The sequence below is a fragment of the Acanthopagrus latus genome, chromosome 17 (assembly GCF_904848185.1).
Source record: "Acanthopagrus latus isolate v.2019 chromosome 17, fAcaLat1.1, whole genome shotgun sequence".
NCBI classification, from domain to species: domain Eukaryota; kingdom Metazoa; phylum Chordata; class Actinopteri; order Spariformes; family Sparidae; genus Acanthopagrus; species Acanthopagrus latus.
In genome coordinates this window covers 26,585,789-26,613,227 of record NC_051055.1, presented here as the reverse complement: position 1 = coordinate 26,613,227, position 27,439 = coordinate 26,585,789, and the positions used below count along the sequence as shown (strand labels likewise).

The window sequence follows — 27,439 nt, the reverse complement described above, 5'->3', positions numbered from 1 at the left end:
ATGAATTCAGAGGGGATTTTGAATTTCCTGAGGAAATGTTCTGACTGTTTTAGTTGCTTGACTTCAGTCTGTCACCACATGTTTGACATGTGTGGTTTATTTACTAACAGCTTTGCAAATGACTTAAAAAAATCAGTCAGAATTCAGAATCATTGATGAAAGTGAGGACAAACAGCTCGTGGACAGAAACACAGGATTTCATCATGACGTCACTGTCTGCGTCCAGCGTGAGACCAAAAGTCAACAGGGAGTTCACGTACACAACACAACAGAAGCGACATAGATCCGTTCGTAACCGAGGTCACAGAAGTAACGCGGTGATTCAAGGCCATGCACGACTTTCCAGAAAGTGAAAGAACCCCCAAAATGATTGACAGGTCTGATAACATTGTGATCAGACGAGACGGGCCCGACTGATTTCCGCTGATGAGACTGTAATTACGCCGCCAACAGGAGCCTTTCCTGCACAATGTGTTGATTAAAAAGTCAGTCGTTCGCCTCCTCTCTGAAGTTTACTTCTTCATTTTCCGGAGTCATCAGAAGTCACATGACATATATGTTTTGTATATATATGTATATCTCCCAATGACTTCAATATGGCTGTCACCACAGTCTGGCTTCAAAGCGAGATTCGGTACCGTAATGACCCTTCCTTCTTTTTTTAAGTTCCTTGCTGTGTTCCAGGTTGCTGCCGTCATATAAACGTAGGAAATCTGACAAAATGTTATAATTCCTACACTTCCTGATTGATCTGCAGCACATGGAGCCATACTCAAGGTAAAACAAGATATTAGCATCCATTAGCATCCAACCACTTCCAGCGCCAACATTACCTCTTGATTTCATCCAGCGTGTTTCACTGCCAGGCTCAAATAAATGTGTCCGAGAGCTGCGTTGATATTCTAGAGCTAATTACGTTTTTCCTATTGAATCAGTTATGTTAGCGAGGAAGTGGTTGGATGCCATCGTTAGCTGTCGTCTAAGAGAAGCTAATAGGTTATCAAACAGCAGTCGGAGGAAAATGGGCGGTGTGTGAATATCCGTCTCTCCTGCGACACATCAGCTTGTTTGCAACGTTAGCATTTAGCTCGAGCACAGCCTCACAAAGCTGCCAGTGTGTCTGTTCACAAAATCCTGTATAATAATAACAATAATTCTGATGATATTGCCCAATAAGGGATATTAGAGTCAGGGGGAGTATTGATATCTTGCTTTCCACTGGGATGAGCTCATACATTAAACAGCCATTTCTAAAAATCAGGTCCAAAACTGTGATCACACTGAGTCAAGCAGAGATAATTGAGCTCAAAACCAAAGACCCGCTGTGTGTGTCTCTCTCTCTCTGAATGCATCCACAGTGCACCGCCACGCATTAAACACACAGACATAAACTCAGAGTGTTTGTGGTGACAGGGAAGAGAAAAAAAAAGCATCTTTGAAGATTTTTCTAGCAAGGCGGTTGAAAAGATAAGCGGTAAAAGGCTCCAACAGCAGCCAAGAACATCACAGATCTGAGTAAAAATAGGCCCGAAAACAAGTTCAACACATCAAAAAACAGAGTTGCTGAAATCTGACTCGGTAAAATCTGCGACTCCAACACTACAAGCACTCAGACTGGCAGCTTTCCAGCGAGAGGAAACTGCTTTTCCAGCTTTTAAAGGGCCAGCCAGTTAGTTTTTATCACAACGCTCATGTGACAAAATGACAAGATATCACAAAACACGCCGCTCAGACTCGAACCTTTTGTCTTTGAACTGAACAAAACTGCTTGAACGCTGTGTCACGACGCAGGTACAAACCAACCTCTGTGTGTGTGTGTGTGTGTGTGTGTGTGCCGTCAATACCGGATCAGATTTCTCACTGAACCTGCTTCTGTTTACCCTGAAGGTGGCCTATAATGTACATGACATCATCGCTCAGAGTCTGGTTCCCATGTTCGTCACCCACCCGATTCTTCGAAACACAGCACATCGTGTGTTTGTCTCGTTATAAACTCACCTCCTTCAGGAGCTCTCTGCTCTGCGAGTAGTTGTCTTTGTCTGAGAATATCTCCGACAGCTCCTCGTATCTCCTCACCGCCTCCCTGTCAACAGAGAGTTTATGGTTAATTACCATTTACATTATCATTTTATGTACTTCACTTATGAAGCTGATCAGATATTATGAGGATATTTTCAATTTGAGTTCAATTTGAGGAGTGCAAAGATGAAAAGCACGTGTTGTTTTTTGGAAACTACCGTCTGAATTATTGATGGAAACATTTTCAATATCAATAACAGAACGACGGTGAGTCAGATCCGATGTCGTGACTGAAAAATGTCTTGTCGAGGGGAACAACACTGCTGAAGAGGCATCTAAAGTCTGAGCATAAGACATTTTACTTCTGCTTCTCTCTCTTTGGTGCTTAAAAAAGTTTCCTGTCATGACGTTTGAAGCTATGAGGAAACTGTCGTCGTACTAACAACACTTCAGCAGTATTAGACAATGCACAGGTCAGCTTTAAGTCACTTCTATAAGGTGATATATGACCAATCAATTAGATTTTCTGTCTATAAAATGGCAGGAATTAGCAAACAGTACCCAGCTGATGTCTTTAAATGTTCTGTTTTGTCTGATCAACAGCTGAAAAACACGTAAAATACAGATTTTCTGTTTTGTCAGTTATAGAAAAACAGAAATTCCTCAAAATTAAGAAGTAGGAACACAAAACTGTTTGGTTTTCTTACCTGGAAAATAACTAAAAGATAAAATATTTGCCATTTCCAATGTGTGTTTTGTACATAAATGCACCAAAACTTGGGGCCAAGCATTTAACACCATGATATAGAACCATGTAGCGCTCTGTGTTAACTGTCTGGTACTATAACCTGGTGTCCTGCAGGCCTTCCCCTCTGCAGACAGCTGAGGTGAAACTAACATTATGTTGTCAGCTAACAAGCAACAGTGACATGACTTCGACAAACATATCTTTAATTTACGATATAATTTATTTAAAAGGAGACGATAATCTGTATTGGACACCTGAGGTGACGCTGCTGAAATTTCTCTCCCACCAGCAGAGGTCAATAAAAGTCCTCAGTTGCTCAACACTTCAGCACCTTCCTCACATCCTATAAGTTCACATGTCACGTGTCGACCCTTCCTGTCATTTTTATAGACGTACTTATTGACATGTCTGCTTGACTAATCATCTGCTGTCGTTGTCCTGACCTCTTTTGTATTTAGATTTGTTTTTTTATGTCAGGCGATCAGAAAAGACAGCAAAAGGAATTTCACTGATGCTGAGATTTTTTTATTTTTCTTTTAATTATATTTATTTCCCCTTTTCTTTTCTTTCTACTTCACTCTCTTCTTTTTATAACATGTATTTTGTTCCCATATGTTGATTGCGTTGCTGGGTGTTGATTTTTATTTCAGATGATGTACTTTTATTGATCTCTTTCTTAAAAATGGCAATAAAGAGTTGAAAGATAAGCGAGAAGTGTCCTCCGTGTGACAATACAGCCACGACTTTCTTCATATCTTAAAGGTTCAGTGTGAAGGATTTAGTGGCTGACGTTGCAGATTGTAACCAACTGACCACCTTCCTCTTTTCTCATCCTCTCCTGCGGCGGTTGCTACGAAATGAAAACAAAAAACTCAAATGCCCTCTGTAGAGCCGGCGTTCGGTCCGTCTCTCTCCCTCTGTAGATCCAAAAACACAACTGTTCTCATTTCCGGGTGATGACACGCTGATGAAAATATAAATTATGAATATTCTATCGCCTTTCTCTTCCAGTACACCCCCCTTAAATCCTTCACACTGGACCTTTAACTTCCTCCTTTAAACTGAGAGTTGCCCGGCCGCAGACCTGTCGGTGTCCTGCCACGTCCTCCTCAGCCGGTGGATGGGGTTGCTCTGCAGCGCCGACACGATGGCGTACAGCGAGGAGAAGTTCTTCCTGGCTCGGCACTCCTGTTGAGAGCACGCACGGAAGAAATACGCTCATTAGCATGCACGCGCACACACACACACACACATGCAAGCACTCACTGTAACTGAGAACACCTGTGGGTGTGGATCTGGCCCGTATTAAGTTTCAGTGCTGAATTATGTATGACGCTAAAGAGGTTTGTCCCCAAAGAGCGCTGGGATGAGCTCAGGACGGCAGCTTGGCAGCGGACCAGTGATACCTCGCTTTGCCAGAGAGGATGTGGAGTGTGTGTGTGTGTGTGTGTGTGTGTGTGTGTGTGTGTGTGTAATTCATGCAGGGGGGGAACGGAGCTGCATTTTATTCACAGATAAAAGAGGGTTTGGTGAGGAATAAAACTGCTACCATAAGAGCCAAGAACAGGATGTGTTTATGTGTGTGTTGGAGCCGATCCTGTCGCCGCTGTGAGCGCTTCAATATTTTAAAAGAAGCGATTGTTGCGACTAATAACCATAACAGTGTTACATAACTCGGCTAATCTACATTTCTCTTGTATAATACAGATATTCTTAAGCAGACTCAATCCTCCGCTGTTCGCCTCGCGGCCGTACATGACATCTTTTGACTCAGCACATTCCCGCTATGTGCTTTTTCAAGCAGCGAGCGTTTCCTCTTCTATTTCCCAGCATTAAAAATAAGCAGATTTTTCTTTTTTTTTTAAACAATCTCTCCACAAAAGTGGTCGATCTACCAAATGCAGTCAAACGGAGAGAGCATTATTTTTGTTACTTGCAGCTGCTGCTCTCTTCTCTGGAGAAGACTTATTACTGTTAGCTCCCAGCTAGTGATTAAAGGGAAATTACTAGTTGAGTCGGAGCAGAAAACAAGCAGGCTGTGAATCTGTGATGGTATGTGCATAGTCGGAGCTCAGAATAGGATTATGGTTTGGGGATTAATGTGGGTTCATTGTAGGAAAATGCACAGTTGAGGGTTTTTAGAAGACTTGAAACCCCGACTGACATTCGGTTGAAGTCTCATTTCATGGTGAAAACGCCTGTGAAACAAGCTGTGACCTTTCATGGTTGCACACTGACCTCGGCCACGCTAATCCACTTCTCCAGCAGTCGAGCTCTCTGCTGGCTGCGCAGCTTCGTAGGCCGAAGGCAGGATGCTAAGACTGCATTGGCCAACTTGTTGAACTGACGTACGGTGGCCCGGACGGACCAGCAGACGCCTTCCCTCCCTTTCTTATCCCTCTGCGACCACAGCGAACCGAGGCAGTGGTACGGGACGAGACGGACAAACAGCTCCTGGGAAGTAAGTTAAGTTGAGTATTTTTTAATTTTCACCATCACCAAAAACATGTTGAGGCCAAAAAAAGAGAGACTCACTGTCTCTATCTTGGTGAGCTGCTCAGCGATGAGCGCTCCAGGGAATCCCAGGACGCTGGTGGGTTCAAACTTGGAGGCGTCGAGAGACGGACTGGTGGAACCGGTCTGATCTGCAAAGAGTCAAGCTGTTCAATAAGACCGTGCATTCAAGATATGAGACGCACCTTTGTTTGCATTCACTTTATATCTCATAAATCCAGCAGGAGTTGCAGGAGTCAGTTTCTCTCGGAGCTGTGGCCGTGACCAGAGTGATAATGAAGTTGTTTTTGTTCCGCAGAACTGTGGCTTTCTCCAGATAACGGCTCAGTTATCCAGTTATCTCAAGAAAACCAGAGGAAGCTAAGTATCTCATTTTAATGAGAAAATAACTTTATCTCGAGATAAAAGGTTTCACTCGTGACCTCGAGTTCAGAGGATGAGAGGATGCTAAAGATTAAGAGTCGGTGCTGGCGGGACTGCAGCTGTGCGGTGCTTCGAGCTAAATGCTAACGTTAGCATGGCAGCAAGCACACAGTGAGGATTTCCAGATAATTAGTCGTGAACAAATTGATTTTTCTCTCTCTTCTATACAAACACATGCAGAATATTTTAGCTATTATCGACGTCATCTTCTTCGTCAGAGGTGCTAGTGGTTCCTTCAATGCCGCCGGCTATCTCTTAGCTGTAACGTTAGCCTCGTGGCTGTCGATCGCCTCCTCGGCCTGGCTGTTAGCTTCCATCTGAGAAAACTGAATAAAGTCGGTCGATGTTGGTCTTGGCAGTTCCGTCTTTTTCTTCTCCCTTCTCCATTATTTTAGTTTTTCTCTTGTCTTTTTAGTTCTGTTTCCTGTTTTATTTCAGTTGTCTTAACTCTCCTCTTGTTTCAGATCCCATTCTACCCTCCGTGTGTTTGATCCCTGATGTGTAACACCTGTGCCTCATTCATCCTCTGCCTCCCTTGTGTATATCAGCTGCACGCTGCCCGTCTTCCGTGCCAGTTCATCTTTGTCTCCCAGTAGCAAACGTTCCAGTGTTTTTTGTTTTTTTTCCCCTCGAGATTTCCTTCCTCAAGTGTTTGACCCTGTTTTTGTTCCTGACGTTTTTTTGCCTCTGCCTGATCCCTTTGTGTCTGTTCGCTCCGCTGACTGATCTCCTGTGTACCGTACCTGATCCCAGTAAAGATTTTTCTGCCTTTGTACCTTTATCTGTCTTGCATTTGGGTTCTTTATCTAGTGTGTCAGATCTTGTTGCGTGGAGGTCCTGGCATGACAAGGAGATTCACTCAAGAATTGTGGTTAGTTTAGTGGTTTAGATCAGTAGTTTTCTCAGGTCATGTGATCATGTTATGTGGGCCTCTGGTGCACTTTTCACATTGCCTCCCACAAGATCTGACTCATACCATAATCAGAAGAGCAGCTCTTTAATTATGAAACAGGCTATATCTGACTAAAGCAACAATAAATACAGCTCTGCCCTTTTCTCCCCCTTCTGGACGGCCCTGATGCAATAGATGAAATTCAGAGAGTCGCCACAGTTATTGCAGTTCATCCCGAGGGGGGATTTAAATATTCAAAATTTCAAGGCAATTTATTTAATAGCTGATGGAATATTTCGTTCTGTGCTGACAAACGGAGACAGACCATCGTTTCTCTCCACAGAGCAACAAGCTGAGGGATTTTGACCATTTGGTTTTCACAATATCTCAGCAAAATGATCAAAAGGATTTTAAACAACCTTGTAGGCGCTCTTAAGTTCAGCAAACTGCTCTGAAAAAAGCAAACTTCTGAAGCGGTCTGATTTACTCCGAGAGGACGAGCGCATTCCCACACGAGACAACCTCATCTATTGTAGTCTGAACAGTGTCATTTAAATCCCACTTAAAATACAGACCTTTATGGGCCTCCGGGAGCAGGGCTTTCTCGCTGAGCTCCTCGGCTATCCTGAGGAGGCGAGCGCGGAGGTCGGCCGCAGACGAGGAGTCCTTAGGGAGGAGGGGAGCGAGGCGCAGCAGGCGGGAGGGCTCCCCCAAGCTCTTAAAGTCTTCGGGATACTCGGAGAGCCACGTGCTGAACACTGTGCACACCGCTCTGTAGAAACCAGGAGGGAAATGTTAAAGGAAGGAACATTTTCTACCTTTCCTTTCTGACATTCAAAACTGATTAAGCGTTTCTGCAGCGCTGGAGGACATTACTACATATTTAATGGTTGATAATCTTTTGCTTTTCAGTCTTGGCATCCAGAAAGGAACAACAAGAACTCAGGTCCTGACCTATAGCTTGTAAGTTACAAGAAATCCATCATCAGATTTCACTGGGAAGAGGAAAAGGTAAGGCGTGATAGCGGGACTTTCATCTGTTCCCTGGTTTAAACCCCCCCGAGCTGGCGCAGGTTTGCCGGAAGCAGATCAACAAGCCCGTTTCAGATTGAAATTGATTGAAAGTATTGATATTTTCCAGCACATCAAAAAAAAAAAGGTTGCCAAGAAATCGTGTTCTCAAGGGGTTTAGACAAGAAAAGCAGCTTTAGAGATGAGTCTATAATTTAGTGGATGCAAAGGATCAGGACTGTGTGCTTTTCACAGAGGCTGAGCGTTGAGCCTGTTTGAACAGCGAGAAGGACCTCCTCTAAGAAAAGCACAGGATTCAAATGATTGCTGACATCAGCATGTGAGAAACAATAATTAAAAAATATGCACATAAAAATGATGACACTGGTGGAAACGTGCGATTTGTTAGCTACCGTTGCCAACAGCACAGGTTCTTGTCTGTGAGACTAAACGAGGACTTACATTCTCCTCAATTAAAAATCTGAACATTAGTCACGGTTTGTGCAGTTTAGCATAAACTCTGTGAAAGAAATAGTTCCTTGAGATGTTCTGGACTTCCTGTTGGTAGCTTTTGTTCTGCTGTCTTCTCCTGATACGGCCCACAGCTCCACAATTAACACAAACATGTCACGAGTTTTCCAGTAACTCACTTATTGAAAGCCTGTCTCGTCTGGCTCCTCTCGCTCTCCCCAGGCGGGTTCTCCAATCTGTTCGCAAGAAGTAAAAGTTAGTGGAGCAGAACAAGAAAAATTCAGAGGCGTCGGAGTCATCCACTTTCAAATACGTGCATCTGCTGCGTCTTAAATCAACCGAACGCTCAAAACGAATACATTTATTTGTGGTTTATGTTTCTGAGAATGTTTTTTTTGCAAAGGTGTCGTCCTTAATGTTGACTGGTAAACTGAGCAAGTCACCAGGTTAAACTGGCTCCTCCACTTTCCAAACAGGTACTTCATACAAAAACCTTCATTATTTAGTAAAGACTTGATATCAGAACCAAAAGCCTTCAGATTTAAGGTTTTTTTTGTTGCGGAATTATGCTGCAGGAATCTTAAACAGACACGCAGGTGGTTCCTGAATTATGTATCTAGAAACTGCTGTTTTAAATTAGACTCTAGCTGGCAAAGCTAAACTCACACCTGTTTATCCTGCGGAACTGGAAATTAGATGTACAGTAAGTCGATCAACAAGTTTTTCATATTGCCGTTAGAATAAACAGTAATTGGTGATCAGCCAAACTTTTCGAGTGCCTTTATCAAGTTAAAATCTCGCTTTGTCTAATAGTTTAACTTGTGATAGTGTTTATTTTGTCAGGCTAATGAAGACGATGACTTAATATTTTCATCAACTAACTGTTTTCCTCGACTAAGATGACAAAATGACAAGCGGGCGCCAAGATGATTAAAAACTAGCTGTAGCGATATTAGCAGGCACTTTTCTGTTGATGAGACTAAACTGTGAAATAAAAGTGTTTCTCTATATTTGTTTGAATTAAATATCTTGGACTGTTTTCCTTTTTTTTGGTTCAGTGCATCCGTTTCTCGTCGGCTGCTCCAGGCACCACATCAGGACGAAACAATGAACACAGTCAGGACTCAAAGGATTATTTCCGATGTTCAAAGGGCAAGTTCGTCACGTGCTTCTGGTGACCAGAAACAGGTTTCAAAGACTTTCTTCTTTCTGTACAGCTGTCTGTGTTTTAAAAAAGAAGCTGCTGATTCATGTTATATATCTGTTTCTGATTGACCATCAGAGCATTAAGACCCGACGCTTTCTGCAAAACTGCTTTCTTAATCATTGAACCTGTGTTTTTCATTAGATACCGATGAAATAAAATCATACGTATAATATGTTTGACAGATATGATGAACAAATATGTGTTTTGGCTGAATAGATTTAAAGAAGTATTCAATTTAATGACTGAAAAAAGACAAAAATAGCAGTCATTGACCAAAACTAAATCTTGACCAAAAGATCATGATAATACAATAAAAACACAGGGTTAAGACTAAGACTAAATAAAGTAACTGACAAAATCAACACTAGTTTATGACAATAAACCTGCAAGAACACTAAACTGTGTTTAGTGCTAATTCATTAGCATGCTAACACCTTAAACTCAGGTGTGAGGATGAAAATAACACCTGCTAAACATCAGCATGTTAGTGATGAAGTTAGAGCTGCTGGCGTGACTGATGACTCCACGTCTTGTTATAGATTAGAGCAGACTAAGAGTCTCTCTTCCTTCCTCCATTCACTTTTCTTTTCGTCTTCCTCCACCCAGTCTCCCGCGGGACAGTCTGAGACTTCTTCGCTTCACACCGCACAGAACTGAGCCCGACAGGATGCCGACAGCTGCTGTGGTTTCTGTGCATCACTGCGTCTGTGGCTGCACTCACACCAGATCTTTAACCTGCTGTGTTTTTTTTTTCTTCTCTTTTTGCCTGAAAACAAACGTTACTGCACTGATCGCAGATGAACACCCCCCTACCTGTCAGAGAGGATGTCCAGCACTCTCTTGGTGGAGGTGAAGGATCGATACGTGGAGAGGAAGATGGTGACGAAGGAGGAGTCTCCCATGGAAAATGAGTGGAGGAGGTGGAGCACCAGCTTCTCCTCCGTCCCGGCTTTCACACACTGGGAGCGAGACATCGCCGACTGGAGGACGACAGGAAGGAACGAGAGAGGAAGTTACGTATCACCGCAAGTATGAGGCCTTTTCTGTCGCTCGTCTCCGCCAGTCACGCATGACTCACCATCGGACTGTTGAGGGAGCCATGTTGCTGTTTGACCACCACCGTGTAGATCACGCCGTCCTCCTCTTCCTCCACCACTGTGGACTGTGGAGCAGAGAAATCAGGTCAAGTCAGCGTTCATGTGTCCACACTTGGGGGGAGAACAAACAATCTGTTTGGCTGTTTGGTGTCACAGGAAAAGTGTTTTCGGCTGATGTTGTTTCAAAGCCCCAAATTTAACTTTGTCCTTTGTCTGAACTAAACAGACTCGCTCATTAAAATAATTACCCAGATATAATCTGTTCAACAAGAAGACACCCAGGATCCACGTATGTTTAAATAAAAAGGCATAAAATAAAGCTGCTTTGAACTCATCCGTCACATCCTACATGGAGCTGCTGTAACGATCCCGTTTTAGCCTGCGGGGAAACTCCCTGACACAGTTACCCTGTTTCACACCGGGTACTGACTCACAGGCACATTATCACCGACATGTTACACTGCGCTGGCCTTACCAGATCCAGAGGACAGTACCAGGTCGTCTTCATTGGTGAGGGCTCTGCCTGAGGAAGACATCCAAACAAAGCAGCTGTTATAAATACAGAAGCGCTAATTTGTCCTATAAGATAAAAGCTCCTGAACACAACACGTGGTCTCACAGACCGTCTGTGATCATCTGTGTCTTCGGTTTGTGAATCACAGACTGCTTCTGCTCCTCAACCACAGAATGATTGTTTAATTTCACAGCACAATGATGAAAAAAGTACTCAAAACACACGTGTTATACAAGTAAACATGTTGTGTTGCTCTGCCAGCGCACATTCCTACAACTACCTACAGTTTTTACACTAAAACTTATTGCACAACTTAAGCTAACATGCTTATCACTTTTGTGTATCTAAGCTTTCTCTACTTCTTTCTTCATTTAATGCTTCTTTTATAAACTTTGTCCAACACGACTGCTCATTTTATTACTTTGTTCTATCCTAATACAAAATATCAGAATATTTGTTTACAGTCTTTGATTTTGTGTGTGTGTCGCCTGGAGAGGGCTGCAGCTGCGTGTTGCACAACCCGATATTATATAATCACAACAAAGCTGAACTGTGAACATTTAAGAGGTCGTCCAAAAAAAAAAAAAAAAAAAACACATTAACAAGTGTAAGTATCGTGAAAGGGAATTTTATTTGTGTGTCATTGCTGCTCTGTTTCTGTCCGTCTCTGCCTGGACTTCTTTTCGGGCGGATGGACACATGTGCATCACTTATGTTATTAATGATAATAAAAAAAAAAAAACATTCTGTTGCGTCATACAGAGCCCCTGTTGCGTGCACAAGATTAAAAAAACATCATATATCAGGACTTTGAGGGTGAGGTACACAGCAGAATTTGGGCTGAACAGTCTTATAAATATATCGCCACATATCTTTCAACAACAACAACCTACACAGAATGCGCTCACATTTTATGATATCTAACATAGAAATCATTGATCAACAAAAGAGGGTTAGGGGTTAAATGGTGCTGTAAATGTTGAAAAAAGTATAATCAATAGGCTTTTGATTATCTCTCAACTAGGTTTAGTCAACTAGAGCGTGAGTAGACTTTCACATATGTATCTGTATAGGTGGACATAACGCAGAAAAAGATGCTCGGGGAAACTTAGAAGTATTACAAGTTCACTTTTTCAGCGTACTGACGTCCTTCTACACAATAAAGTCAAATATCCTTCATCTATTTCATATCTGTGTCACAAGTGTTTGATGGCCACATGTGATGGATCATTATTTCAGCCAATATATCAGTATAAACCCCACAAACCCAGTATCGTTCGAGCTCTAACACTAACTAATAACCCACTCCATTTAAACTGCCTACTACCAAATTAAATAAATATCTACTAATGTGTCTTGGCAGCATCAGTGCGAAGTCTTATCAACAACTACATATTGACACAAACTGCTCTTGGACACCACGATAGAAGCAAGTCGAAGTATGTTTGCTAATATTACAAGACATTAGTGTTTCTGATGAGATGGAAAGTAACTAAAGTACATTTACTCAAACGCTGTAGTTGAAGTGGAGTTTTGTGGTCATTATACGTCTAATTCACTACACTTCAGAGGCAGATATTGTACTTTTAAGCACATAATATTGATCTGACAGCAGTACTTATATGTTACCACACAAGATTATCCATCAAAATAAATACAGCAATAAAATAATTTGTTTCAGGTTAAATTGCTTCCTGATCTTTGTGGCATGTGACGCCCACAAACATCAGTCAATAGTAAAGTTCAAAATGTTATTTTTACATTTTTATATTGATATTTTTCTTGATAAAAGGTTCTGAGTGTCTTTTTCCACCACTTTTAAAGCCCCACATTCCCACATAGATACACACAGAGCTTAAATTAATAATGGAAAATCAGCGTTTGGTGTTTCTTAACTTGCAAACTCGTCTTCAACAAACGATATTTTAGATCTAGTTGCTGTCTGGTGTTTGTTCCGGCAGTGAGGGAGCTGTCAGCCAGTGTTGGGACTTGCGGGTGGGTGGGTGCTGCCCCGTTGTTTACATCTGGACCACAGACTGCGCGTTTTAGTAATACACCGATCAATAGCACTTTACACTCCTCCCGACGCTGATGGTTTCACAGCCTTGACTTTCCGTGATCAAATATGCATGAGTCTGTGTGAAGTCATCCCGGTCCGCCTGGCGCAATCTCCACACCGTTTTAGACTCTGTGTGTGTGTGTGTGTGTGTGTGTGTGTGTTCATCGTGAGTCAGTAGCTTCTGCCCTACAAACACACATGAGCAACACCATGGAAACACACTGAAAGCAGACACACCAAAAAAAAAAAGAGGAAAATCTTACAAGCCCCTGAAGAAAGTGACGCTAACGACCGTCCTGTATCTTCATTCATTTTGCATGTGCTGACTTGTGAGTTTTTCCCACTTGCAAATTCAAAGATCACATGTAAGAGACAAGAGGCATATCCGGTGTAATTAGTTGTAATAAGCACGTCAGCCTCTGTTAGCCCCATTCAAATTACCTTGACTTGGCTCGATCGAAGGTCAATGCAGCAAGACGGTGCTCCTCGCAGTTCAGAGGGGGATATCCCACCGCACTAAATTATAAAGTCTGCATATCAAACCTGTTATTCCACCTGATATCTCTGCTCGCTTCTACGCAAATCTGCCTGCGATTCTATCTTTCCCATGAACTAAGCCACACACACACACACACACACAAAAAAAAAAAGGTCTCACAAGTTACCTTTACTCCGGCAAGTCCAGGCAGGTAGCAATCCCTAAGCTTTCTGGAAAACTTCACGATAAAAGCACTAATAGTATTTCCATTTTCTCCATTTTCACTCATCCGTCGCTCCCTCTTCTTCCCTCTCTCGCTCAATATTTGTCCAAACTGCCACCTATCTCGCTGTCAGTTGACCTACATCTGTGTGTTTACGTCCGAACGCTAGGCCTATCTACGTCTTGTGGCTCTAAATCACAAAGGCACACCTGAAGCAGGAGCTAAGTCCAGCCCCCGCGAGCCTGCATCACCTGGGCACACCCATAAGACACACACACACACACACACACACACACACACACACACACACACACACACACACACACACACACAGAGTCAGACACACGCACACTACAAACAAAGAGACAGGGATATGTTGAGGTTGATAGCACAACACTCACTTCCAGCGAGTCACCTTTCAGAGGCAGAATGCGGATGAAACATACACACATACAAAAACACACACACCGCTCACACAAATACAGACCCTCATCAATGCACACATGCATCAGCACACACACACACACACACAAACACGTTGAGAGACAAAGCCCTGAAGCTATTTCCAGAACAATACCCCCCTCTCTTCTCTCCTGCCTCTCTCTGTGTCTTTGCAGATGACCTTCCAATGCAGATAAACCAGTTTAACTGAGTATCCTGTTTAATTCAACCCTGTAGGCCGCCGTGCAGTTTAGACCTGCAGCTCTTCACACTGGCTTCTTTTTCATCCGGAGGCCTGACACGCCGTTTGAGCAGTAAGAGGCCTGCAGTCGTGTAACGAGAGGGTAATAAATGCCCCGACAGCCACTAAACCAGGAAGCAAGCTGTGTTTATTTAAGGGGCTAATGGCATCGCAGAGTGAAGCCATGTTAACTAGGTGGAGACTCTCACAGATGTGTGAATGTGTGGAGGGCAGCTAGCTAATGAGTGAGTCAGATAACACAGCACGGATAAATATGATAACATAAGCTATATTTATTGATTTCTTTATGGCCACTTAAACTGAACATTTATCACATGAAGTTATGTTGCAGCTAATGTATTCGCAAACAGGTTCCTCTTTAAATAACCAGGAGACACAGAGCAACGTTAGCTTCAGCATTAGCTTTCATCTGGAGTAATGTTGGCAAATGTAAGTCACATATACGCTCTACCTTCAGCTCTGTTTTTGTCTCCACTAACTCGAAAATGAGGCTATATGTGGCTCATTAACTACTAAACGCTAGTTGCTAACTCTGAATTCAGTGTGCTGCAGGGTTAGCAGAGCTTGTTAGGCTAAAAACAGCTGACTGTTGATTAGAACGGTTATCTAAATTTGGTCAAGTTGCAAAAAAACCAACAAGCTAAATGTTAAAATCCTTGGTACAAATGAGATGAACTGCAAAGATGGGTGATACTTTTTCAGAAGGTTTGCTCTTTCACCTGACATGTTGTCATTTTACCCATTGCTTACACAGAAATATCAATTAGTGCAGCTTTAAAGGTACAATGTGCAAGAATTTTAGTTTTAAAAAAAAGTCAAAAAATAAACTGGAATTACAGTAAAATAACAGTTTCGAGGTCAGGGCCTGAAAACCTCCTTCTCCTGGTGGTCCAAAGCTCCCGGGCTGGAACTGTAAACAACACCAGCACTTCACCCGGGTTGGACTGCTAGCTGCACAGCTAACTGAGCTAACTTCCTGCCAGCAAGTTGACAGCAGCTACAGTTAGCAGCTACAGTTAGCAGCTGTTAACAGTCTATTGATAAGCTGCCCCCGATTTGTTTGGAGTATGAATTCAACAGGTGGACAATTCTTACATATTGCAGCTTTAATTTTACCCTGCAGTCAAGTCATTCAGATAAATAGACGCTTAAAATTTGGCTTGATGTGCTTACAAAAAAAAAACAAACCTGAAAGTGGGCAAAAAACGTTAAAAGCAAAATGCTGTATAAACTACTTCAGGAGCAGAACTGTTACTGAGCATTAGTCATCCTAAAAAGCCAGACTACACACAGAGTGACTTGTATTTACTCTGACTTAAAACCTGACATCACCTGCTGCATCATTACGTCCTGCTTGACAGAACTTGCAGAAGCTTTATTTGGTTTTTATCTGGGTTTATAGGTGTTCTTACAATCCTGACCATTTTGTAAACTTCACCGAGCTGAGGCTTCATTAAACACCCTGAATGTGCCGATACAGAATAAATACTTAAAGGTCCAGAAACTAAGAATTGTTGTGTTTCCATCACCTTATGAGGGGTGTTCAGCTGGTTGCAATGTACAGCATCACCTCTAGATGCCACCAAATCCTACATGATGGACCATTAAAAGGTCTTTTTAGCAAACAAACACTGTCTGAGCTTGTTTAAATGCAGCAGGATCATATAATTCCCTCCAACGCACAACGTCTCTCAAAGCTCTTTTTCCGGTCACTTTTCTGGCCTCTGGCAGTTCAGCAGCCCAGAGACCCTGTGGGCCTTTATCACAGACACGAAGAAAACCAGTGCTCGGCTCTGACAGCGCTGGTATATTGAGATAAAACTAGATTCAGCGGAGCGTCAATTGGGTTCGCGTTCTGCAACCGGGTTGAATCTGGGTCAGAAGAAGCCAGCCTTCTCTGCGGATGAACTTCTCCAAGGGTAATAGGTGTGTGTCATTTTGGAGTTCAGCTGCTTCAAAGGCCGGTGGATAGGCATCATGATTACAGGCCACTGCAGGCACCATTTCAAAAGGACCCTGCAGCTGTTAGTAGGGAATCTCGGCTAAGAGTTGACTTTTCCCTCACGTACCATTGTTTTTGCCATCTAACTCTTTGTTTGTGTTCCTTTGAAAGATGGGATCTTCTCGCAGGGCCCCGAGCTCTCCTTTCTCTTAAAGTTCCCCCACCCCCAGCCGCAAGCAGGAAGTACATAATAAGTGGAGACAAACACAGGAAGCCGGACGTGCTGTCGTGTTGCGCGGCTATTTTTCTTCCCCTCTCCTTCCATCACAAGTCCAAGCTGCGTCAACCTCTGTGCTCCTGCACAACTACGTCAGCTATCGGACGGCACCAGAGAGGCAACAGGCAGGAAGCCGACTCTCCATTTTCACCCCCTGGTTTTTCAAAAACAACCAGTTCCAGCCTTTTTTTTCCTCAAACAAAAATCCATGTAGTTGGACTTCTGCTGTGCCAAAAAAGCTTTGACTTTGAACAAATACACACATCGCTGACGCCCTTATTTACAACCCTGCTCAAGTCTTTCCACCAAACAGGGGGTCATAAATACATCTTCTGAGGCTTTATTTAAAGATAACCATTGTTTTTGTGAGTGGTCAGAAACCCCGACCTCTTCCTTCCTATCTTTCTCTCTGCTCCTCTTCTCACGCTTTCATCTACGTATCCCTCGGTGCCCGTTATCTGCTCTCTTTCAAGTAAAACTCTGTGGCATTAGAGCCAAATCTGTTCTATTCCCCTTAAAGAGAAAAAAAACCCCTCCTGTGGATACTCTGTTTCTGTAGATATCATCAGTATGTGATGTTCTGCAAGTTAGTTTGCAGGGAAAATCCTACTTTTCGGTGTACAAACTTTGCCTTAACCTAGCTCCTGTGATTCTACATCAGTGAGAATTGAATTCCCAGATAAGAGGCTTTCATTCGTTCCTATCCTAATGGAGAGGTTATCTGTGTATTTACAGCAGCTAACTAGCCAGCCGAGGAATATGGGGGTTAAAACAAAACAAACAGAAGTATGTGGACACACAAACATGTTATCCCGAGACCATTAGCTTTGATTAGATGGAATAAATAGTGGATGAAGCTTCAAGGTCTGAAAAGTGAAGCGTCTTAAAACATCCGGCAGAAGACGACCTGTCTGATTACATATAAGCTTATGAGAAAACAACCCTACTTCGCACTTGACTTATGACCTCAGTGAACAGTTTCCTAATGAGTTTATGGTCTCAAGTGACAGTTGTATGTCTTCTTCAACACAGCATGATGTTTGTTTGGTAAATTATGGTCCCATTTAGAGTTAAACATACGATACGCACGGTTGCTTTGCGGCGTTGGCACTTTGCGTTGATACACAATCAGAGTATCCTCCGCAGCTCCACCCTCTCGTCTAATATTGTCATCTCTGGATCCAAAAATCCAAGATGTTGATAGCACTAACTCAAGGCTTCAAAACCGTCGCCCACAAAACAATGGAGGATGTCACGGTTTGGTTTACACTTCCTCCTGAGACAATTATTTCTGTCACTTTTTACGTACACAACCTAGTGAACACTATGAATGACTTCCTGGAGAGACTGTCTGAGGATGTGCTCTGTTTTGACCCTTTTTAAACATTATCATATCTCCATCCTCTCTGTGATGGCGGACCTATCGCACCACATTCAAGTTGTATCCATTCAGAACACTTTTTACCTCCCAGTGCGGTCAGGCCCAAACCAGGACTTTGCCCTCGCAGCTGGTGTTCCAGTTAAACCCGAGGGTGCTGGGTAGGGTTGAGGTCAGGTTAAGTTCTTCCACACACCAGTATGCTACTATTACCTTCATTTAAATTAGGGGTCCAGCCCAAACCATGCAAAACAGACACAGACCAATACTTAAGCTATAAATGTTAAGCAGTAGCATTTCTATTTCTGCCTTCAAGTGAAACACATGCAGTCATCACTTTTAGGGATGCACAAGCCACGCGTTTTAAAAACGGAGTTTGTAAGTTGTAGTTTGTGCTCATCGAAGGATAAAATGTAGATTTAATAGCTCTCATAAACTGTCACGTTTAAACTTCTTCCATCCCCTTGTGGACCATCTGTTGCAGAACATACTGCAATCGTGCCGTCTTTCTCTGAAACTGTACGTTTCACCGCTGTGGATAAATGGAGCCGTTAAATGAGCTGCATAAATTCTCAGCTCAATATATATCGTGCATCAACAATAATCTTTTCACTCAAAAAGTTGTCTTGTTCTCGTTGGGAAATAGGGAAAGATTTGCTCCGTATTGCATTTCTATGTCATGTTCAGGAATGAGAAAGGAGTCGGATTATAAAAGAAAGAACGCACGTCAGTTTTATAACATGTCACAGCTCGTCCACGCTGGCCTATCAGAAGTTGTGCGCTTACACAGATGTGAATTCGACACCTGTGAATCGTTCAGATGGACTCTTCTCATGAAATGCGACTCCACTTGAGGGAATCGTCTTATAACAGCTGGGCCCTTTATTTAAAATGCCTCTTAGCTGTATTTGCATCCTTGTCTACTGAGGCTACCTTCACATATTTCTACTTTCTCTGTGGAGGATTTCTTGTAATTGTTGAATATCTTCATAAAATGGTGAGTTTGATTTATATCTCAGCTGACAACTCCTGAGCAGCCGCCTTGGAAATATTCGGTTCTTTTGATACCATTATCTACATTTGGCCGGTTCTCCTTTGAGAGCTGCAAAATACACCGGCAAGCTTAACAAAAAAAAAAAAAAGAAAGAAAGAAAGAAAACAGGCTTTAAAAAAATGCTTCATCAATATCAGTTACCATGCCGAAGTGTCAAGGTAGGTGTAAGATTCGATTTTCACCTCAAGAAATGAAACTGAACTCGAAAAACGCAATTTGCTTCTTTCGCCTACGAGCTTCACTTTTCACTCGAGGAGGTTGCCACTTCATGCGCTCTGGCTCACACATTCAAGTTTGCTCATTAAAGAATGAGCGAGTGGCTGTATCGGATTCCACCCGACAGACTTGTCCTTGGAGACGGCCTGTGATACTGGATACTGTTTATAGGCAGAGCAGGTGTGCGCCGCATCGACCAGCCAGTCCACAACATACATTATTTACTGCGAGGTCCAGCAGCCGCCACGTGACACGGGCACGGAGGAAGTCTGCTCATTCGGAAAGGGAGTCAGGGCAACTTCTTTTTTTAGCCGCGGGGAGTTTCTCGAGGGCCGGCGTGAAGCAAAAACCAAAGAGCCATTTGTAGGTCATGTTTGGTGGGGCCAAGAGAGCTGGTCAAGAGAACATCATGACTCAGGGGGAACGTTTTGTTGCCAATGTAGCTCATAAAAAAAATAAACATAAAACTGAGGCCTCATTTTCATTCTCACTCTCATTTTTAGTCAGTTTAGAAATATCTCCACCAACGGTAGCAATTAATTCTTTTTTTCTCGTTAAAACAAGACGTCATAAAAAGAAAACAACACCTCATCTGTGTGTGAAGTTCAGACAGCCTCCAAAATGAAAAAGCTCCTGATAAGGTTTAATGAGCCTCACTATCAAGTCACTAAACATTAACAGAGGTGAAAGGTCGTGGGAATTTCACCCGTGCCGTAAAACCTTCTGACTTCCTCAATTTTAGTTCAACTATAGTCAACATCACATGTGGCTTATTGTGGGTGAACATGGTGTTTACCTGGAGACATAAAACACTTTTATGCAGAGGGAAAAATAAATATCCAAAAAGTGCATCACATTACTACATTCATGCCAGTGCTGTGAGCTAAATGCTAACCCCGACATGCTAACAAGCTCACAATGACCATGCAAACATCCTGAGGCCAAGCAGGTGTAATTTTTGCCATTTGCTAATCAGCAATAAAGTCAAAGCGCAGCTGAGGCTGATGGGAATGTAATTAGTTTGCATGTAGAATTTTGACATGCTGATGGCACTGAAGGGAAAATGTGCAGAGGGATCATCGACGTTATCACAACTCATCCTGCAGGGGTGACGCTACAGGAAAAGTCAGCATGAGTTATCCTCTAAGGACCCAGGAGGTTTGTACTAATATATCGGCAGAGGCATCCGATACCTGCTGAGATACTTCAGTCTGGATCAAAGTGGCGGACAAACAAGCTGACTGAAAATGAGAGTCAAAGTGAAACTGGGACTGTTGTGTTCCCAAAATCCTGTCAGTATCGTAATTACAATTACAGTGTGACTGGGAAAGGCTTTGCTTTATACGCATTTTTAGAAAAAAACAGGACAGCAGTTTTTTTGAAGACCAACTTCACAGTTCCATTGTTGTTTACTCGATATAAAATATGAATATGAAATAAATTATGTCTTGTCAAACGTGGAGAGGTCGCGGTTAGTTCAGACTTTGATTTAGTAACAGGCGGACAGAGAGGAGCGACCAGCGGAGGGCAGAGATTGCACGTAAATAGTTTAATCAAGTAAAAATTGGCAAAAACTACAGAATAAATACAAGAATAAAATCTGTTGTCATCATATTTAAAGCTGCAACATGGAATTTTCTTTTTTTTGTTGTTGTTGATTCTGGCGTCTCCTGTGGACAAAAACGAAATAAAGTAGACTTTGTTTAGCACCGAACCACCAGACTACAGAGCAGCTTCTCTCCTCAGGCTCTGAAACTCCTCAATCAACCTCAGCAGTCCACCATGAAAAATAGTTTCTATAATATTGAAGCAAAAGTATTAAATTGGGACTGTTTCATCACCAGTTTAAAATGACTTCACTAGATGACCAGTTTGGACGTGAAGCCGCAATGTTTTTGCCGCGCTTTCAGTCTGAGGGCCACTATTCCTTTGAAAAATGGGTTTAATTTTTCGTCTGAGTAACTGGTTGAATTCACTCAGTTAATGGAAAATAACAGCGTTTGGGTCGCTCTGATGGAGAAGCAGTAAATGTATGTCATCTTCATTTCTCTCTCTCTCTCTCTCTCAGTCTGATTCACAATGACTCTTTTCCCTCAGGGTTTTTTTTTTTTTTTCCTGAAAACCAGCCGACCGCATCTGCTGTTTATTCAAGAAAAACTGACGGTCCGACGCAGCTTGTGCGGTTTCACAGAGGACTGCCTTGAAATGCTGTTAGCTGCGTCGGCCGACAGGAGCCGTGACAAATAAAAGGTATCCCCTCTCGAGGAAAAAAACGAATAAACCGGGCCGGCAGCACAAAAATAACAACAGCAAACAGAGATGTGAGAAACGCTACAACTTCATCTCACCCTGTGTAACGCGCTCAGGTGACAAAATGATGGATGTGTTTCAATGAGGCGGAGGAGAAAACACTCACCTGTGAGGCGTCCAATTCATCGCTGCCGCTCCCCCTCCCCGATTGGCTGCTCGGAGTGCCGCTGTCTGGCGATAACGGCCTGTAGCCAATGAGAGGGACCTCGTTTGACTCCACCCCCGGCAGGTCGCAACCACCTGTTCGCATGTTACGGGGCAGCATGGCGCCGGCTGCCGGAAGGAAAGAAGATGAGAAAAAGAAGCGCGTTGCGGTCAATAATACACATTAACAGTAATATAAAGTAACATTTAAAGCTCGTCAGACTTTATTCAACTTATAAATACAGTCTTAAAAAATGTTTTAGTGTAACGTTAGCACTAATATCATGACTTCCTGTGTGTGAAACAGTTCATTTTATAATACTGCTGTCGTTTTTTGGACTCAATGAATGATTTGGGAAGTAATGAAGTGAAAATACTTTGTGACTGTGCTTATTTTTGCAACTTTTTCTGACTTTTTAGGTTCATTACTCTATTTTTAATGCCTTATTTAAGGGGGAATTATCAAGTATTTTTATTTTGTGTCATTGCATGTCGACTTCCCAACATCCCGAGACTTATCTCAGTGTAAACCACGGACAGCAGGCGTAAAAAGACAGAAACAGACAGAGAACGGGGAGAAAAGTCGTATCTCGTATCTGCAGATCTCTGAGTGGATTGTCTTATTTTTTCAGTGTGTTGCTGCTCTGGACACTTTACCGATCAAAGATGTCGGTATTTGACATCCTGGGAATAAAAAAGCTTCAGCTTCCTTTCTGGTGTGTTTACGAACAGCTCGGACAAATCCTCCTGATTCTCCCTTTAAGTTTAATAGACTTTGACTAATATTAATATGATGTTTTTTGGTTAGATCTTCTACTTGACTAAAGAACATGTATACTTTTGGCACCAACTCTGGATTTAAGGCAAAAAATACATTTCTGATCTTGTACATGGTGAATCATCCAGACTTGTCAGCTCGTCTGGCACATGTCTGAGTCTGAAGCTCGTTCTCTGCACAAATCATATCTGAGACAAACTCCTCTATTTCTTCAGGTTTCACTTCTTTAAAAGTGCGGCTTGACACTCGTCTACTCATCACTTCCTTTCATTGAATTAACTTAGGACATTTCATGCATATTCTGCACTGCACTTTCATTTTTACACTTTCATTTATTCTCTTTTATCGAGTTTGCAGCTTGTTTTTTTTTCCCCTCTGTTTTATTTCACTCTTCTTAAATGCTGTTTGTGTCTTTTTTTAAATCAGGTCTTAAGGGACAGTCAGGTGCCCGCATGGGTATTAAACAGGTATTGCTTGCTGTAAACAATCCTCCTGTGTGTAATGGCCATTAAAAGACGAGCTGAGTGTAAGTGACTGAGCACAAACTCCAAAGTTCTCATTCGCTTCATTGTTATATTCGAAAGTATATCTGTAGTGAACATGCAGTCCTGGGATACCTTTTTATGTCTTGTGTCACAATTAAAACATAAATACATGCCAGTAATTGTGTTCCCACTTTATTTTCAGTGATTGACTCATGATTTGTTGTGATGAATACCGGCTGAAGAACAACGCCGCGCTGCTTCTGGCTTTTTAAAAACAGATCGGCACCCTGCAGGGAGCTCGGGAGGCCATTTCGTGGATAATTTGTTTAACACGTTCATTGTGCCGGACAGCAGGTCAGGATTTGCATAGCAACCCCTCCTTCCATTTCCCTTTTCCCCCTCTTTGGTATTTGGATTGCCATGAAGATAAACATCTAGTAAACAATGCTTCAGGAAGAGAGGTGCAGGCGGGAGAGGCAGAGGCAGAGGCAGACGATGAAAACGGCGCTATTTAAATGTGACTTTTACCAGGTGATTGTACTGAAACCTCTGCACGGAGATTCAGTCGTTAATAAACCATGTGTGCTTTGCAGTTTCCACTTTGTGAGCAAAGAATGGCTGTGAGGTGGCTGCTGGAGCTGAAAACACACAGAATCAATCCCCTGAAGGACCCCTGTGGACTCTCACAGCGCCTGATGAGAAAGAGCTAAAAAAGCCCTCGAGTGTGATATAAAAATGTGCTGGCACTCCCGAACTTTCCATTGTGCTTTTGTCGCCTGCAGCCTCGCAGCAGTTTTGATTCTCTTTCATTTGCTAAATGTTTCACATGTATGGAAAAAAACAGTGGGTTGATATAAATTAAATAAAAAATGACAGAGTCACTGTTTTGTCTCATAGAGAAGAGCTACAGTGTGGAAGCTTATGTGAAGTATTATTTAAGTTAAAGATCTCTGTGTGCACAGTTACATTCAGAAACATCAGGATTAGCCTGAGAGACCAAAGCAGGACGGACTTGAAATTATAAATGAGGTTCATTTTTGCTTTTGCCGTCCTGTCGACGAGGATGTTAGGCATGTAGATTTTATTTCATTACTTTTGCCTGGATGATTATGAAAAACTTCCCCAGATTTTGCCAAGCTTTGTTTTGTAATTATCAACTAAATCAGCAGAAAGCAGAAACAGAAAGAAAGCAGTTTTGACGTTAGGCGTTGTGTTACAAAGATATCTATTGAAGTTAGCGTGCTAACCAGCTAGCCTATTTAGCTCCTTGTGTGGCCAGAGTCATCTAATGCTGCCGCTCGGTTTCCTGCAAGCTCCCAGGAAAAGCGACTTGGACTCTTGGAAGTGCCCAAACCACGTAATTACATCGTCACGTGATGCACAGGAGCCCCAAAATATATTTTTCCATAAGCTTACATTGTGAAAGAAGCGGCTGAAAAATGGTGGATGCATTTTTTTTTTGAGCACAACATAAAATATAACTTGAATGTCACAAAAATGCACAAATTAAAAAGCTCTGAATGATGATGAAACAAGTCATTTCGTTGGGGTTGTGACGCTCTTTTTCACAGCTGCTTCTTTCACAATGGAAGCTTTAGGTTTTGCATCATGTGACGTTATCATTACACAGTTTGGCCACTACAAAAGTCAGATTCAAAGGCCGGTGCTCTTCCTGGGGGATGGACCCGGACAGGAAGCACCATGGAAGTGCTGGTGTTCACGCTGCTAGCACAGGAACTTGGAGCTAGCTGGTTAGCATGCTAAACAACACAACATCAGAGCTTTCTTCACAGTTTCAGTTACGTCTTAAATGCAATCAACCTAAACTCACACATGCAAATGCACCTTTAAGTGTGCAGTCACAACAGCAGCTTCACTTCTGGTGTCTTGTCAAACTCATGAGGGTTGGAGGGCAATTTGTTTGTTGTTGTTGTTGTTGTTGTTGCTGTTGTGCATGACAGGACAGACAAAAATAACCCAAAACCTTAATCATAATCACTTAAGTTGTCATCGCTGTGGGGTTTGTTGTTCATGTTGCACAAGAAAGCTCGGTTACAGTTTGCATGTGAGAGAGAAGGAAGGACACACGAGGGCCTGCAGGGAAAACAAGTCAGCAACAGTGCAGCTTATGATCTGACCAACGGCTGTGCAGCCTGCTGAATGGCTGCTATTCACTGCCTCTGACCACATATGACTGGAGTGTACACACACACACACACACACACACACACACACATATACACAGCAGTAACTAGGTTACAGTTAAGTCACACCCTATAGTGCTTCTTTTCTGCACATTACAGCAGCCATAGGGTGGTGCTGCAGTCATGATAACTCTGTCACAATATGCTGCTCTGATAAGAATAGACGCTGTGAGGGCTGTAAAAGTTTGTGCGTGCTGACACTCCTGTTACAACACACAGCTCTGTGACTGATGCTTCCTACTATGAGTCACTCACTGACATTAAGGCCCTGGAGATTTAAAAAAAAATAATAATAAAAACAATATATAAATATATACATAAAAACATACACAAATGAAGTGGAGGAAAGAAGCTGCGGTTCAACTTACTGAGTGTCACTCGCGGGATGAGGGCTCGGGCTGCATCGGGTGACCGCCGGTGCTGCTGCTGCTGCTGCTGCTGCTGCTGGATCGTCGGCCGGGGCTCAGCTGAGGAGAGTCGCGCCCATCTGTACCACCGACGACAACGACGAGGGAGCTCCGTCCTCCGCGTCAGCGCCCCCCCCCCCCACTCTCTCTGCCCCCCCTATCAGTGTCCACACGCCACTCGTCTGTCCAGACTTCAGCAGCTGATAGCGCACTTTGGATCAGGCTGCAAACTCCCTCTCTCCTCCTCCTCCTCCTCCTCCTCTTCTCTCCTCCTCCTCCTCCTCTTCTCTCCTCCCTCCCTCCACCGTCGCAGTTCCTGTGTGTTGTGCACTCAGCGCCTCTGGCAACAGCTCGGTGTCTCCGGGTGGCTCACACTGTGCGGGGAACAGCGCGCAGCACACCGGCCTCAGCGCGCCGCTCCTCCGGGGAAATGTCACCTCAGGGAGCGAGGGAGACACGCGCACGGACGCATTTCCGCACCGTCGGCTCGCGCGCACGCACGCACACACATGCGCTTTTATCGTTGCCAGCGGCAGTTTTTATGCACTGTTGTTGAGACGCTTTATGTATGTTATGTACTTTGAATTTTTGGATCTTTCAGGCTTTTATAATACATATTTAAAAAATTGTGCTTTTTATTTTAAAGAGGTCATATTGTGATAATTTTTCAGGTCCATGCTTTTATTCGTTTGTCCTGATAGACCAGCTTTACGTACTTAAATTTTCAAAAAGCACATTATTTTTCTCTTATGGTGCATTGCTGCTGCACCCCTTTTCAAACTGTGCTACAGAGTGAGACATCTGGCCTCTGCTCGATCTCTGTTGAGAGCTGCACATGAGCATTACTTCACAGACAGGATGTAGCCAATCAGAGGCAGAGTAGGGGCGAGTAGGTCATGCTGAGCAAGGTAGTGTGATCTAAAATAAGGCCGCTACAGCTGGTAACCATGACTGCGGTACAGCCCTATATCTATCTATCTATCTATCTATATATATATATATATATATATATATATATATATATATATATATATATATATACAACTATATAATGGCTGTTACATCGTGATGCAGGTAAGTTACAGACGTAAAGGCTTGACTCCAAACCAGGTGTTTTATGCAGTGCAGGAGCAGAGTAACTCTCTTTGTGTGGACTTTGGGCTTTTTCAAATTGTGCAAAAATGCTTCACGACACAATATAGGAGAGGCAGAAACCCAAAAAGTATAATATGACCTCGACTTCAGCGCATGTACAGGGCCACAGCCAGAATTTTAGAAGTACTGAGGTCATAACCTGCATAACTGCTCACATGATGTGTATAATACACTGAGTATATTACAGACAGACAGCTACAACTGTTATACAGTTCATGAACCATTAAAATGTTTTACTGATGCTACTACGTGTCATTGCAGCGTATATAATCACGTAGCCCGTGTCATCAGGCTTTTATTCTGTGGTCCTGGATGAGTTTTTGTATTTAAAGGGTTAAAATCCGGAAATGATGAATATTTTTGGTTATGATGTTAGTTGAAAAATTGAAAATTATACATATATAGGGTTTTATAGCGGAACCTTTTTTGTACCGAATGTGGTTTGACTAATCTTTTTTTAACCTGCTGCATGAGGGTTAAAACTTCTTCATCTCGTGTAACCTGATCCTGAGGTAAACCATAACCCTCAACTGAAAGACCACAGAAGCTTTATTTGAACAAGTCTGATCGTGTTTCTTACAAATTAAACCTTAATTCTAATCATGCAAACCCTAATCTAAACTCAGCCTTAAAGAGATAGTTCACCCAAAAGTGAAAATTCACTATTTTATTACAGGTATAAAGTTGCAGAAAATGGAAATAATCAAGTGAAGTACACATTCATCAAAAC

The 27,439-nt window shown here is 42.7% G+C and overlaps 1 protein-coding gene and 1 long non-coding RNA gene across 5 annotated transcripts in view; one reads left to right on the top strand and one right to left on the bottom strand.

The window, feature by feature from the left end:
• Positions 1 to 25,704, bottom strand: part of rgl2 (ral guanine nucleotide dissociation stimulator-like 2) — a 34,479-nt gene extending 8,775 nt beyond the window's left edge. The window contains exons 1-11 of one of the 3 annotated variants that reach the window (XM_037073514.1): positions 25,516 to 25,704; positions 21,643 to 21,809; positions 10,858 to 10,905; positions 10,364 to 10,447; positions 10,099 to 10,265; positions 8,258 to 8,314; positions 7,172 to 7,368; positions 5,303 to 5,412; positions 5,006 to 5,221; positions 3,852 to 3,955; positions 1,999 to 2,083 (exon numbers count right to left, since the gene is read on the bottom strand). In XM_037073514.1, the coding sequence (XP_036929409.1) occupies positions 1,999 to 2,083; positions 3,852 to 3,955; positions 5,006 to 5,221; positions 5,303 to 5,412; positions 7,172 to 7,368; positions 8,258 to 8,314; positions 10,099 to 10,265; positions 10,364 to 10,447; positions 10,858 to 10,905; positions 21,643 to 21,801 (1,227 nt within the window). In that variant the 5' untranslated portion in view covers positions 21,802 to 21,809; positions 25,516 to 25,704. Of the gene's footprint in view, positions 1 to 1,998; positions 2,084 to 3,851; positions 3,956 to 5,005; positions 5,222 to 5,302; positions 5,413 to 7,171; positions 7,369 to 8,257; positions 8,315 to 10,098; positions 10,266 to 10,363; positions 10,448 to 10,857; positions 10,906 to 13,620; positions 13,899 to 21,642; positions 21,810 to 24,788; positions 24,807 to 25,515 lie in introns of those variants that run through there. The other 2 variants (XM_037073515.1, XM_037073516.1) reach the window with 2 other exon arrangements.
• On the top strand, positions 7,509 to 10,088 carry LOC119005668. 2 transcript variants are annotated; one of them, XR_005070564.1, is made up of 4 exons: positions 7,509 to 7,607; positions 8,482 to 8,554; positions 9,137 to 9,266; positions 9,892 to 10,088. It is a non-coding gene; the product is annotated as an uncharacterized LOC119005668 (long non-coding RNA). The 2 variants fall into 2 exon arrangements; XR_005070563.1 differs by having other exon boundaries at positions 8,482 to 9,266.
• Positions 25,705 to 27,439: the final 1,735 nt, after the last annotated feature.